Genomic DNA, 16,195 nt, shown 5'->3' on the forward strand with positions numbered 1-16,195 from the left:
ATCCATATCCCACCACCAAGGCATTGAGATTTCAAGTTGCTGCACCACTGAGCTGCCCAGTATGAGGTGGTGTGAATGTGCTTGGGAGTTTCCAATTGTCTGATATGATCTTTCTTTTTAAAGCAGTGTTCCCACTTCTTGAAGGTGGGAAGACAGGTAAGAAAAATTAACAAAAAGAGAACAGCAACAATAACATAATAAACAATAGTTTCTCAATGTACAAAAATATAATTTTAGTAAGTTAAATATCCCCACTATGACTTGTAAAAATGCAAAATTCATACCAATCCTTGATTTTAAATTCCATATAGCAGTTGAATGTGCAAGACTTAACTATAACCAAACAAATGAACCATGTTCAACATCCATTCTAACCCTATTAGTGTCAGATAACGAATTCCAAATGGCCTCCACACATCTTTGTTTCTGAATATTAATAAAAGAATATTTTTATAATTTCTACTGAAACATGTAATATAGTATAATTAGAGAAATGTACTTAACATTTAATTACATTTGTTCTTGAAAACTTAAAAAGGATGTTATTTTTCTGGATTACATGCAGAAATGCTACTGTAATCCCCAATAATCAAAATTATGATCAAACACTTTACAACACACCAGTAACACTGTGCGCACTACTAATAGCTAATTGATAGAACTTTGCCTTTCAATAGGAATAGAATTTTCATTTTTATGCTGCACAAGATACTGTCCTGGGAATTCTTTTGGTAGCTTATGATTTCCATACAGACAGCACTTTCTTCACAATTCATAGCAACTTTCTTCCAGAGTCAAAGCAATTTAACTGACTTCAACATTTCCACAGACAGTCCTGTATGTTTATTATATGTTTATGGGAGTAGATTGTTCTATACCGTATGAAAAAGACTTTAAATCATCCTCACTCATGGGACCATGAATTGAGTTTCGTATTTCCGCATGAGGTATATCTCCTGTAGTGCTGTAATGCGAAGAGCATTGGCTGCAATGAAGAAACTATGAATTGCTTCTTCATGCTGACAAATACTGTCAGTAACATTGCTTATAAAAAGTCCAGCACATAGTATGCTTCTGCTGTACTTGCAATTCATACTATATTCTAAACAACATATGCCAATTTAGTTTTGTAGAACTTATTTTTCACTACATAATGTAAATGCTAAAAGGCTACGATGTATGTGTTTTTCCCCCCCAGGTTTCTGCTATTGCTGAACCATGGCATTTACCCTTGGTATAGAACCATAATATGAACTCATCCCCAATGGAATGTCTTCGTCAAGGTCAAAAGGTAATAGCTACACTTTCTTACATGCTCTCTGTCTTGCCCCTGCCTGATTGGTTTATAAGCTAGTAAAATGAGTCAGCCTCTACATTTAAACTGATGGCACCATTTCAAAACTGTTAGAGAATACAAAGCCAGGATTGTTCAAGCTGGAAGAAATAATTTAATGCATTTCTCTCATCATACTGTACTACAAAAATACTATCCTGATAAAAATCCACATAGGTTACAAGAACATCTGTGCTGACCAAATAAAATATTTTTTAGAATCATAGTGTTCATGGAAAGAACTCTGTCTTTCTTCTGAAAAACCAGGAAATTTTACTTTCATTATTCTGATACTCAAAGGGGATAAGCATAACGAATATTTTAAATTAACTGGTTACTGATGATTTCGACCCATGTCCATTAAATTTGCAATCATAGACAGTAATCCCTTCAGTTTCTACCTCATAGTAATTTAAATTTTACATGATCAGTCAATGTTGTGATCAGCACAACAGTTCTTCTAAAATATGCAAATTGGAGGGTAATTTTCCAATTCTTTACGGTAGGAAAATAAGATTGCAGGAACTTATGTATCAAGGTCATTCCACTAAATCAGACCACCAATTCTCCTGTAGTCCTTGGAAGTCTTGCATGTGAGATCACAACCTTGCATTCACCCACTTCAAAATCACAATCTTGCACCCCACTGTGCTAATAAATTCCAGCTTTATCATTTTCTGTTGCTTTCTCTTGCTGGGGTGTGCGAGAGAAAGCAAAAGCTATGTACATGGAGTTTTTCTAGTAACTCACACCAATAGTCAGGTGGACTGTGTACAATCTGGTTGCTGCGTTTGCCTATGTTACAACTGGTTTCCTGGTGTTCGCTCTTCCCAACAAGAAGCTAATTTGACTCAAACTTTTTTCATGAAAGGCCTTTTTTTTTCCAAACAGGGAACTGACATTTTTCATCTTCACAAACAATCCCCTGGTCCACGCTGAAAGCAGCCATCTGGTGAGTAGTTTAGCAGGACGTCAAAGAGCTGAGTCAGAGGTCACACTTTCTTCTTCACCCACAACCCCAAAAAGATGGTCAGCTAATCTATGTCAACATGGAGTATGCAATGCAACACAAAACCTAAAATGCCTGCTCTTGCAGTTTAAATTTTTTCCACCACTTCAAGACCACAGTAATGGGAGGTATAGTGGTGATTAGCGAGCAGCATTCAATTAGGTAAGAAGCATTGATCAGCTTCTGAAGTTTCCCCCTAACCACCTTTTTTGTATACTTTACATGATGAAAACATGAACTTGAATGGAACAATAACTCTCCAAGAGTTAATGAAAGGAAGGAGAAGCACTTATCAAGAAAGATATGGCACTAACATTATAGTAGAGAAACTCCAGTTATTTTTTTTTAAAAGTAGTCCTTACCTTTCTGGTTACAGCTGGATCAAGATAACCTTTCAATTTCAGAATATATGTATGTGGAGGATTTTTCACTTGAAATCTTTCCTATAGTGAAAGAAATATTCACACATTAGATTGTGCAACTTGATCACTTAAATCTGAATTCATCACTGAATTTCAAACAATTTTCGCTTTATGTACTTTTAATGCACCTCATACTTAAATCTACCCTGTCTCCTATTCAAAGATTGAATTGCTACATATAACTGTAACAGTTCGATGCAGTGCACATCACCACCATAAACAGTACCAACCAGAGAAGAGCAACCGCCAACATACCAATGAGATATTTCTATTTCCCAAACTCAGGCTTAATTTACTCCTTCGGGAGGCAGCATTATGTAATTGTATTGTGGCTATAGTTAGCACACAGTTGTCCTTCAAATCCTGGGTTCAAACCCAACCAAAACACCAGAACAAACGACATCCCTTCTCTCTGATGACAGTGTAGACTACAAGCCAAAGCAGGCTCAATACAACTTTCACTGGATAACAGTCACATTGGATGGTGCCAGCCAGGCTTGTAAGTACTTTCTTTTTTATATTTTTTCCTCACCAGTTTAATCTCCCTCAGAGCACAAACTACTACTTGCTGATGTACAGTTCCACGGGCACAAGTCTCGAGTATTGACAGCCGGTGTCAACAGGTTGTTAATATAATCATCACAGACACGTCAAATTCTCTCCTCACCAAACAGCTACACACAAATTTCCAGAAGGGTGGGGGGGAACGGCATATGTAAGCAATTAGGAGCACGAATCATGGTGAACTTTCTCCTCCAACCCAGAGCCCCATGAAGTCCATTGTAAATACTGTACTATTGCCAATACAGCACAGACCGTGGATCGACTCATAGAAAGGTTACAGCATTCAGCCCATCGAGTCCGCGCCGGCTCTATGCAAGAGCAATCCAGCTAGTCCCGCTCCCCCGCCTTTTCCCCGTAGCCCTGCAAATTTTTTCCTTTCAAGTACTTATCCAGTTCCCTTTTGAAAGCCATGATTGAATCTGCCTCCACCACTCCCTCAGGCAATGCATTCCAGATCATAACCACTCGCTGTATAAAAAAGATTTCCTCATGTCACCTTTGGCTCTTTTGCCAATCACTTTAAATCTATGTCCTCTGGTTCTTGACCCTTCCGCCAATGGGAACAGTTTCTCTCTATCTACTCTGTCTCGACAATTCATGATTTTGAATACCTCTATCAAATCTCCTCGCAACAGTCTCTGTTCCAAATAGAACAACCCCAGCTTCTCCAGTCTATCCACATAACTAAAGTCCCTCATCCTTGGAATCAATCTAGTAAACCTCTTCTGCCCCTCTCTAAGGCCTTCACATCTTTCCTAAAGTGCGGTGCCCAGAACTGGACACAATACTCCAATTGTGGTCGAACCAGTGTTTTATAAAGGTTCATCATGACTTCCATACTTTTGTACTCTTTGCCTCTATTTATAAAGTCCAGGATCCCATATGCTTTTTCAACCGCTCTCTCAACCTGCCCTGCAACCTTCAACGATTTGTGCACATATATCCCCAGATCTCTCTGTTCCTGTACCCCTTTTAGAGTTGTGCCCTCTAGTTTATATTGCCTCTCCTCGTTCTTCCTACCAAAATGTATCACTTTGCATCTTTCTGCGTTAAATTTCATCTGCCACATGTCCACCCACCACCAGCCTGTCCATATCCTCTTGAAGTCTATCACTATCCTCCTCGGTGTTTACTACCCTTCCAAATTTTGAAACTGTGCCCTGTACACCCAAATCCAAGTCATTAATATATATCAAGAAAAGCACTGACCCCTGGGGAACAGCACAGTACACCTCCCTCCTGTCCGAAAAACAACCGTTCACCACTACTCTCTGTTTCCTGTCCCTTAGCCAATTCTGTATCCATATTGCTACTGCCCCCTTTATTCCATGGGCCACAATCTTGTTAAGCCTATCATGCGGCACTTTATCAAAAGCCCTTTGAAAATCCATATACACCACATCAACTGAATTGCCCTCATCTACCCTCTCTGTTACCTCATCAAAAACTCTATCAGGTTAGTTAAACACGATTTGCCTTTAACAAATCTGTGTTAATTCTGTCCCGGATTATTGTTTCTAAGTTTCCCCACCACTGAGGTTAAATTGACTGGACTATAGCTGCTGGGTTTATCCTTACACCCTTTTTTGAACAAGGGTGTAACATTTGCAATTCTCCAGTCCTCTGGCACCACCCCCGTATCTACGGATGTTTGGAAGATTATGGCCAGTACCTTCGCAATTTCCACCCTTACTTCCTTCAGCAACCTATGATGCATCCCATCCAGACCGGGTGACTTATCTACTTTAAGTACAGCTAGCCTTTCAAGTACCTCTTCTTTATCAATTTTTAGCCCATCCAGTATCTCAACTATATCTTCCTTTACTGAGACTCTGGCAGCATCTTCTTCCTTGGTAAAGATAGATGCAATGTACTCATTTAGTACCTCAGCCATCCCCTCTGCCTCCATGAGTAGATCTCCATTATGGTCCCTAATCGGCCCCAACCCTCCTCTTACTACTCATTTACTGTTTACAAGCCTGTAGAAGACTTCTCGATTCCATTTATGTTGGCCGCCAGTCTATTCTCATGGTCTCTCTTTGCCCTTCTTATTTCCTTTTTCACTTCCCCTCTGAACTTTCTATATTCTGCCTGGTCCTTGTTTGTGTTATCAACCTGACATCTGTCATACGCCCCTTTTTTCCATTTCATCTTACTCACTATCTCTTTTGTCTTCCAGGGAGCTCTGGCTTTAGTTGTTCTGCCTTGTGGGAATGTGCCGAGACTGCAACTGAACCATCTCCTCTTTAAAGGCTGCCCACTGATCAATTATGGTTTTGCCTGCCAATCTTTGATTCCAATTTACCCGGACCACATCTCTTCTAATCCCATTGAAATTGGCCCTCCTCCAATTGAGTATTTTTACTTTAGAGTGGTCCGTGTCTGGGACTTTCTGGTCCGTAAGCTTAGCTACTTGCTGGACATTAACCATTGGAGGAGTCAGATATTGATTTAGTGCCAGGAAAGTCCATGCAGTACTATTACAGACCAAATTATGTAAGTAATCCCTCCAATTTTACATTCCTATCCATGCATGCAGTTTTTCCATGAATAGAAAAAAGCAATTTTAATAAATGAGTTTCTTATGTGTACGAGATTCATTTACGACACACAGTATACTGCTTGAGTGGGTATCCTTTGGTTAACTCAATATTATCGCACAGGCAATCATTTCGCAAGCCACACAGTTGTTGCATCTTCAAGCAAGGCTGAATTGATTCTCAAAATTAAGAACATACACACACGTTTGTGAATGCACAGACTGAGAATGTCATCTTAAAGAGTAAGTCAGTGAGATTTCACGATGATCAATGAATTTTGGCCAATTCATAATTTAATTTCCAGCCTTCCAGCAGTGCTTTTGTCAACCACCGTCACTCAACAAGTGCAACCACAATGAAAAAGACAAATGCCATGTACCTCTTGGCAGAAGTTCACAGTGTTTTTACTATCAAAAGCTTTATAACAGTAACAACCTGTGCCAAATTCTGGGCAAAAGTGCACAGCCACAAAACTGCCTACAACTCAGCACAAGTTGGTGCAAAATTAGCAAGCTCGCTTCAAGATACCATTAAGAGCACCTGGCATGGAAAATGAGAAAAGGGAAAAGTTCAAGTTGGTGTTAGCATGAAACATCTTCTAAGATTGAGGTTTGAAGAATATTGTTGGGGCAAAGTGGAAGGAACCATGTTCTACATCTACAATTTGGTGTATTTAACCAGGAAGCTGAATGCAGGCAAAAGATGCCAAAAGAGATCCATTTTCTCCATCACTGATATCTATCATAGATTTTGGTTCTCATTGAAATAAGCGATTATATTCTCATAGACTTTTTAATCCTCCTGGCTGGTTTAAAGACATTGTTGTATATATAGTGTGCGTAATTTTTTTCTTAATGCTTTTTAGGTCAGTCACTATACACAAATTGTGATGTTTTAGAAGTGAATGAACTACTGGCAGTGATCAGTAAAAACAAAATAAACTTCTTACTCAATCTTTTTTCTTTAATGTGTTGGGTTTTGAAACTCACCTGTGGAACAGTGAAAGTGGAGACTCTGGAATTGAATTACTGAGCGTGACACTTATATCTGGAGAACTGTATTACACAACCATTACTGTTATACAATACACAACCTGGCTCCACTGTAGAGTTTGATTCATCACATTTTATTCTAGCTCCAATAGACCTTAGAACTGTACATCAGCCAACTTCCACAGCCCTAGTACACTGAATGAAATTTTCAAATGGGTCTTGATGGTGGGTTACTTTTGTAAACCACATCTGTTAATATGATTACGTTGCAATTTTAAAAAGAGCATGTACAACTTAACTTTTATTAATTTTCTACCTTTTTTGACTAAGTACAATTACTTGTATTCTTTTGCAGGTTAGCCGTACCTCATACTGCGGTTCTATTAACCTCTGCTGTCAGCGAGGGTGAGATACAGTGACAGGCATGGCAGTCAGCTTGCTGCAACATACCTGTGCCCATATTGAGTGCCATCTGGCAACTAATGGTAGGATGCAGAGGGGGAGGAAAGAACAATTAGAGCTATCAAGGGCAATTGATGCAGATTGAAAATGGCAGACCTTGTAGAGGTTCTGGAGCCCTCCTCCTTAAATGTATACATTTTAATGGGCTGGACATTGCTTTCAAAATAACGGTGACCCCAACAGTGCTCACTGTTATTAGTGGCAAAATCGAAGAGCAAATTCCGGCAACTGCACATGCGCAAACGTGGAAATCCGGAACTTGTTCTTCCTGATTTGCTGGCGATCTGACAGCTTCACCTTGAAGTGATATTGCCGGCTGCAATCAACAGAATCAACGGTCCAGCACCAACTTACTCTCCTGCCCAGCTGGAAACTAACTAATATCGCCACAAAACAGGTACACTCAATATATCAGGTCTAAACTAAGTTTTAACGGTGTGGTAAGACTTAATGGCTGTCAAACAACCTCCCTGGCGCTGAAAATTAAATTTTTAAAATGTGGAGTCTCATTCATTGTGATTTAATAGTTTTTGGACAATTTTTAAAAAAATAATAATTTTAAAAATGTTTTTAACTTTTTCTTTCTGTCTCTTACATTTTAATTACATTTTTTTTTCACCCTCTCTTTATTTCGCTGCCTCTAGCTGTCTTTACAATGATTCTATTGTTGTAGCTTTTACTTCCTGGTTTTGACTCGTTGCAGCTTGCACTGAATCTTCGCGGCTTGTCAATAATGCTGCAGCCTGATTGGTCGAGGGGGGACAGCGATCCTCTCGTCACTCGCATAGGTCCTACCGTCACAGGAGTTAACGCTGGTCTCTTCTCAGGTTTGCATATGAGGAAGTTCCTGCAGCAAATACCGCGGTAAGTTTGTGGGTGAATATAAATCTATGGAGCAGCGAGCAACATTCGTTTGCCGCTCGGAGCAATTTCTGGTGCATGCTGAAAAGGACCAATGTGCAGTTTACTTTATGCTTTAAAAACAAATTCATAAATGACTATAGTTGAGGCAACATGGTGGTCCCAGGCATTGGAGCACGAATGCTCCAAACGACAGATTGAGAACGTGCAGCTCATACCCGAGCCCCAATGTCGTATGTCAGAGCAACCAGCCAAAGTGGGCATCGGTGAAGGCCCAGAACCACACTACCTGTCTTCTTCTCAACAAAGTAATGGGATACAGGCAGTAACTGAAATATAGGGTACAAAGTTAAGGTTAAATACCATTAACAAGAAAAAAAAAGATAGATCCAACTGAAAGTGCACTATCTTGCTGACATCTATGCTCCTTAAGGTCAGGTACTATAGTTGATGCAGGGTTAAACCAGCTGCCCTTTATAGCAGGCTACCATTGTTATGTTGCAGGGGCACGAATCCTCAGTTACAACTACAAGAACTACCCGTCCATCCACTGTTCTGCCATAAGGCAGATCCTAACTCAAGTCTCATCGATAAGAATCTTGAGCCAATTACTGAGGAAGAGTAGCTGTGGTGATTGTAACCAAGGCTAAAGAGCCCCACCTACCTTTATGATGGGGCGGGGGGGGGGGGATTGCAAATACCCCCACTGGATGTCAACTCAGTATTCAGAGTCGATGCTCCAGTCTCCGCTTGCCGGGGCTGGCTGGAGTGGGGCAACCCTTCTGACTCAGGGAGGTGGGAAAACTATCACTGTGCCAATGGTCACTCCGTCCAGATGCAAGAACCCAGCTGGACATCAACCCAGTATTTAGAGACCATATTCTAGGCTGCACTTGCCGGGGCTCAAACCTTACACCTTCTGACTCAGAGGCAGGAAAATTCCACTAACTCAAAGGCTCACTCATTAACTATAATGGAATCAAAATGGCTAATTTTGAGGAACAAAATTTAAAATTATTTTATTTTAAAGAAAGGCTTGACTTTTTACATTCTCAGTTTATTGCTGCATATGGTTAGCTGTAGAATCACTACCATTCTAGCACCAACTCAATGTTGTGGCATATTGCTTTTACAGTAAAACAGAAATTTTTCAGTTACTTTTCCGAGTCAACAGCTGAAACACTATATTAGCGAAACTATCACTACTGCATCTTGATTTTGGTAAGTGAACTCCTTTTATACAATCCCTGAACATCCAGTAGCAGGTACTAAATTATGTGATTCATCCACAGCTTACATTTCCGACCTCAGCTGAAAGCACTCGGATAAAAAATGAAAGCATTAAGATCAGCACTTATTCAAAAGGCTTAGAAAAAATAACTTTCCCCCAATGCATAACTTTTTTTTTCAATCGATAAAATGCAGTAGGAATCGGGTAATTCACCTCAGTTACAATGTAATGATAAAACCATAGCTCATCATCGACTGTAATAATGGTAAATACAGTATATACTCCCGAGAAATCAAAATCCTAACATTCATCCAAGCCAGTTGTCAACATTTTGCACCACCTATTAAATTGGAATTTTTATCTATTGCTGCAGGAGCCATAACAGGAATACCGAACAAAGAAAAATGTACATCTTACAAGATTAAGAATGATATTTGTTCAAATGTTTTGTCTGCTGTGAGTGGTCCCAGTCATCCATGCTAATTTATGGAATGTGTTGATTGCAGCAGTGTGAAAATATTGCTTGTGGTTTTTAAGAGCAAAACCTATCATCCACTGTTGCTGCTGTAATGGTTATAGCCCATCAATTCTGAAATTGGCCAAGGAAATTAACATTTACTGTAATGTAAAATCATCTAAGTTTCATTGTTTAAACACATTCTGGGTCTTGTACTCAATGTTTGGTTATTTCTTTCTATTTTAAAATGTTGTTAGCAGTCTTTAAGAGAAAAAATGAAAGGTAGTATAAATATACCATTACACCCAAAGTCAAAACATTTAAGAAAAAGCTCTGCAACTGAAGCACTTTATAGGGAGCCTGGCTGTGCAAAAGCATGTTCCTGGGTTTATAGCGCTTATTGTCATTTTCTCTTAAAACCATCATTTCTTGTTTCACGGCTTTTAAACAGCATCAATATCTTAAATGGTGTAATGACATTAGCATTTACCGATATTTCCTTACTTCAGTATGTGTCAAATGTTTATCCATTTGAAATTTAGAGATTTTAGGGTAACATATTGTAGATACTAATTGCTAGGGCAATGGGGTAGATTTTCAACTTGCCATCAGGGCGTAAAATGAAAATCGGGCAGTTTCTATAACGGGTGGTCGATCTGCAATGCCAGTTTTATGCCCAGGCGGCAAGTTGAAAATCTATCCCGTTGCCTTAGCAATTAGTATCTGCAATGTGTTAATTAGACAAGAGGTTTGAGACACACTGCCCTAGCCAGGAAGACTAGAAAATGGATTCTTATTAGCAGAAGCTGAATGACTGAATGCTGCTCTATAATAATGTTTTTAAATCTTAACAACTCTAAAACAAAATAAGATTACCACTGGTATAATGCGACTGTCACTTAATTTACTGCATGAATCAAACTACTAAAAAGAACAGTTGCAAGTCGATTTTACATAGAATTAAATAGAATGTAGAGCACAGAAACAGGCCATTTGGCCCAACAGGTCCATACCGGTGTTTATGCTCCACACGAGCCTCCTCCCACCCTTCTTCATCTAACCCCATCAACATATCCTTCTATTCCTTCCCCCCTCATTTGTTTATCTAGCTTCCCCTTAAATGCATCTATGCTAGTCACCTCAACTACTCCTTGTGGTAGCGAGTTTCACATTCTAACTCTGATCGAAGCTTTCAAGATATTAAGGGGAACTGAGAGGGTAAATAGAGAAAAATTATTTCCACTGGTTTGGGAGTCTAAGACTAGGGGATATAGCCTAAAAATTAGAGCCAGGACTTTCAGGAGTGAAGTTAGGAAACACTTCCACACACAAAGGGTGGCAGAAGTTTGGAACTCTCTAGCGCAAACGGCAGTTGATGCTAGCTCGATTGTTAATTTTAAATCTGAAATTGATAGATTTTTGTTATCCAATGGTATTAAGGGATATGGGGCTAAGGCAGGTATATGGAGTCAGGTCACAGATCAGCCTTGATCTCACTGAATGGCGGAACAGGCTCAAGGGGTTAAATGGCCTACTCCTGTTCCTATGTTCCTAACCACTCTCCAGATATATAAGTTTCTCCTGAATTCTCCATTGGATTTATTAGTGACTATCTTATATTTATGGCCCCTAGTTCTGGTCTCCCCCACAAGTGGAAACATCTTCTCTACTCTACCCTATCAAACCCTTTCATAATCTTAAAGACCTCTATCAGGTCACCCCTCAGTCTTCTCTTTTCTAGAGAAAAGAGCCCCAGCCTCCTCAATCTTTCCTGATAGGTATAACCTCTCAGTTTTGGTATCATCCTCGTAAATCTTTTTTGCACCTTCTCCAGTGCCTCTATAACCTTTTAATAATATGGAGACCAGAACTGTTCACAGTACTCCAAGATATAACCAAGGTTCAATACAAGTTTCACATAACTTCCCTGCTTTTCAATTCTATCACTCTAGAAATGAATCCTAGTGCGTTGTTTGCTTTTTTATGACCTTATTAACCTGCGTCGCTACTTTTAGTGATTTGTGCATCTGTACTCCTAGATCCCTCTGCTCCTCCACCCCGTTTAGACTCTGATTTTCTAAGGAGTATGTGGCCTCCTTATTCTTCCTACCAAAATGTACCACCTCACATTTATCTATATTGAAATTCATTTGCCAATTAGACACCCATTCTGCAAGTTTAGTAATTTCTTCCTTTATTTTGTCGTAATCCTCCTCTATTAACTATGCCCCCCAATTTGGTGTCGTCCGCAAATTTTGAAATTATACTTCCCGAATCCCGATTCCAGGGTCCAAATTGTTAATGTAACTGGTGAACGACAGTGGTCCCAGCACCAATCCTTGTGGAACATCACTTCTCACCTTTTGTCAGTCTGAATAACTACCTGTAACCCCCACTCTCTGTTTTCTGCTTTGCAGCCAGCTTGCTATCCATTCTGTTACTTGCACCCTGACTCCACATGCATTGTTCTTCGTCATGAGTCTACTATACGGTACCTTATCGAAAGCCTTTTGAAAATCCAAATATATGACATCAACTGCATTACCATTGTCTACCCTTTCTGTTACTTCTTCAAAGAATTCAATAAGGTTGGTCAAGCATGGCCTTCCCTTTTGAAATCCGTGCTGACTATTCTTTATTATATTTTTGGATCCTAGATGTTTTTCTCTGACATCTTTGAGAAAGGATTCCATTATCCTACCACCGACATTAAGCTAATTGGTCTATAGTTCCCTGGACTTGTTCTATCTCCCTTTTTATATATGGAACATAAGAACCTATGAAGTAGGAGCAGGAGTAGGCCATACTGTCCCTTAAGCCTGCTCCACCATTCAATCAAATCATGGCTGATCTACAATCTCAACTCCACTTTCCTGCCCGATCGTATTTGATATCCCTTGATTCCCCTCGAGTCCAAAAATCTATTTCTCAGCCTTGAACATATTCAACGACTCAGCATCCCCTGGGTAGAGAATTCCAAAGATTCACAATCCTCCGAGTGAAGAAATTCCTTCTCATCTCAGTCTTGAATGGCCGACCCTTTATCCTGAGACAATGCCGACTGGTTCTAGACTCTCCAGCCAGGGCAAACATCCTCTCAGCATCTACCCTGTCAAGCCCCCTCAGAATCTTATGCGTTATAATGAGATCACCTCTCATTCTTCTAAACTCCAGAGACTATAGGCACATTCTACCCAATCTCTCCTCAAAGGACAACCCTTTCATCCCAGGAATTAATCGAGTGAACCTTTGTTGCACCGCCTCTAAGGCAAGTATATCCTTCCTTAGATAAGGAGACCAAAACTGTACACAGTACTCCAGGTGAGGTCTCAACAAAGCCCGTATAAAGTGTAGTAATATTTCCTTACTCTTGTACTCCAACTCATTTGCAATAAATGCCAACAAGCCATTTGCCTTCCTAACTGCTTGCTGTACCTGCATGCTAACTTTGTGTTTCTTGTACAAGGACACCCAAATCTCTCTGAACACCAACATTTAATAGTTTCTCACCATTTAAAAAAGATTCTATTTTTCTATTCTTCCTACCAAAGTGAATAACCTCACATTTCCCGACATTATAGGAACATAGGAACAGGAGTAGGCCATTCAGTCCCTCGTGCCTGCTCCGTCATTTGATAAGATCATGGCTGATCTGTGATCGAGCTCCATATACCTGCCTTTGGCCCATATCCCTTAATACCTTTGGTTGCCAAAAAGCTATCTATCTCACATTTAAATTTAGCAATTGAGCTAGTATCAATTGTCGTTTGCAGAAGAGAGTTCCAAACTTTTACCACCCTTTGTGTGTAGAAATGTTTTCTAATCTCACTCCTGAAAGGTCTGGCTCTAATTTTTAGACTGTGCCCCCTACTCCTAGAATCTCCAACCAGCGGAAATAGTTTCTCTCTATCCACTCTATCCGTTCCCCTTAATATCTTATAAACTTCAATCAGATCACCCCTTAACCTTCGAAACTCCAGAGAATACAACCCCAATTTGTGTAATCTCTCCTCGTAACTTAATCCTTGAAGTCCGGGTATCATTCTGGTAAACCTACGCTGCACTCCCTCCAAGGCCAATATGTCCTTCCGAAGGTGCGGTGCCCAGAACTGCTCACAGTACTCCAGCTGCGGGCTAACCAGGGCTTTGTATAGCTGCAGCATAACTTCTGCCCCCTTGTACTCCAGTCCTCTAGATATAAAGGCCAGCATTCCATTAGCCTTATTGATTATTTTCTGCACCTGTTCATGACACTTCAATGATCTATGTACCTGAACCCCAAAGTCCCTTTGGACATCCACTGTTTTTAACTTTTTACCATTTAGAAAGTACCATGTTCTATCCTTTTTTGATCCAAAGTGGATGACCTCACATTTGTCTACATTGAATTCCATTTGCCACAGTTTTGCCCATTCACCTAATCTATCAATATCGCATTGTAATTTTATCTTTTCATCTACACTGCTTACAATGCCACCAATCTTTGTGTCATCGGCAAACTTAGATATGAGACTTTCCATGCCTTCTAAGTCGTTAATCAATATCGTGAATAATTGAGGCCCCCAGACAGATCCCTGCGGGACTCCACTAGTCACATCCTGCCAATGTGAATACTTACCCATTATCCCTACTCTCTGTCGCCTTTCGCTCAACCAATTTCATAACCAAGTCCGTACTTTTCCCTCGATTCCATGGGCTTCTAACTTAGCTAACAGTCTCTTATGTGGGACCTTATCAACTGCCTTCTGGAAGTCCATATAAATAACATCCACTGAAATTCCCCTGTCCACTACTTTAGTCACCTCTTCAAAAAATTCAATCAGGTTTGTCAGGCACGACCTACCTTTCACAAATCCATGCTGGCTCTCTCTGATTAACTGAAAATTCTCAAGGTGTTCAGTCATTCTATCCTTAATTATAGACTCCAGCAATTTCCCCACAACAGATGTTAGGCTGACTGGTCTATAATTCCTTGGTTTCCCTCTCTCTCCTTTCTTAAAAAGCAGAGTGACATGTGTAATTTTCCAATCTAGAGGGACAGTTCCTGAATCTAGAGAACTTTGAAAGATTATAGTTAGGGCATCTGCAATGTGCTCACCTACTTCCTTTAAAACCCTGGGATGGAAACCATCTGGTCCTGGGGATTGGTTACTCTTTAGTGCTATTATTTTCTTCATTACTGTTGCTTTACTTATGTAAACTCCATCTGTCACCTTCTTGCCCACTCACTTAACCTGTCTCTATCCCTGTGCAGATTCTTTGGGTCCTCCTCACAGCTTACTTTCCCACTTAGCTTTGTATCATCAGCAAACTTGGATACATTACACTCGATCCCTTCATCTGAGTCATTACTAAAGATTGTAAATAGCTGAGGCCCAAGCACCAATCCTTGTGGCACCCCACTAGTTACAGCCTGCCAACCTGAAAATGACCCATTTATCCCTACTCTGTTTTCTGTCCGTATACCAATCCTCTATCCATGCAAATATGTTACCCCCAACCCCATGAGCCCTTATCTTGTGTAACAATCTTTACCTTATCGAATGCCTTTTGAAAATCCAAATATACTACATCCACTGGTACCCCTTTATCTATCCTGCTAGTTACATCCTCAAAAATCTCTAATAAATTTGTCAGACACGATTTCCCTTTCATAAAACCATGTTGATTCAGAAAATCATCATATGATTAGGCAAAGTGCTCTGTTACCACTTCCTTAATAATTGTTTCCAGCATTCTCCCGACAACTGATGTCAGGCAAGGGAAAATGCTGGAATCCATTATTAAGGAATCACATTAGCTGTCCGCCAGTCCTCTGGCACTATTCCCTTTTCTAATGATTTTTTATATATATGTAATAGTGCCTCTGCTATCTCTTTGCTAACTTGTTTCCATATGCACGAATGTAATCCATCCGGACCAGGGGTTTTATCCTCTCTAAGTTTGATTAGTTTATCAATTATCTCCCCCCTTTCTATCCTAAATGTTTTTATATCTTTTTTCATCTCTTCTTCTAATGTCATGCCCACCATGTTAGTCTCCCTGGTAAATACTGAGGCAAAGTAACTATTTAATATTTCTGCCATTTCGCTGTCATCACCTGTGAGTTTATTGTGTGTATCTCTTAGTGGCCATATCCTTATCCTAACTTTTCTTTTGTTAGTTACGTGCCTGTAGAATACTTCACTATTTCTTTTTATATTCCTTGATAATTTAATTTTGTAGTTTCTCTTTGCCATCCTAACTGCTTTTTTGACTTCTTTCCTAAACTTTTCGTAGTCCCTTTTGTCATCCTCTCCTTTGCTGTCTATGTATTTAGGATGT

At 39.8% G+C, this 16,195-nt stretch overlaps 1 protein-coding gene and 1 long non-coding RNA gene across 7 annotated transcripts in view; one reads left to right on the forward strand and one right to left on the reverse strand.

The window, feature by feature from the left end:
- Window positions 1-16,195, reverse strand: part of fmnl2a (formin-like 2a) — a 243,774-nt gene that overhangs the window by 86,657 nt on the left and 140,922 nt on the right. For all 6 annotated transcript variants that reach the window (XM_067987455.1, XM_067987450.1, XM_067987456.1 and 3 more), the window contains exon 3: window positions 2,705-2,785. In XM_067987455.1, the coding sequence (XP_067843556.1) occupies window positions 2,705-2,785 (81 nt within the window). The remainder of the gene's footprint in view (window positions 1-2,704; window positions 2,786-16,195) is intronic.
- LOC137323680 (uncharacterized) overlaps window positions 8,113-16,195 on the forward strand; it is a 51,440-nt gene continuing 43,357 nt past the window's right edge. The window contains exons 1-2 of the long non-coding RNA XR_010963425.1: window positions 8,113-8,186; window positions 9,319-9,404. This is a non-coding gene — a long non-coding RNA (uncharacterized lncRNA). The remainder of the gene's footprint in view (window positions 8,187-9,318; window positions 9,405-16,195) is intronic.

Source organism: Heptranchias perlo, chromosome 7, assembly GCF_035084215.1.
Source record: "Heptranchias perlo isolate sHepPer1 chromosome 7, sHepPer1.hap1, whole genome shotgun sequence".
NCBI classification, from domain to species: Eukaryota; Metazoa; Chordata; class Chondrichthyes; order Hexanchiformes; family Hexanchidae; genus Heptranchias; species Heptranchias perlo.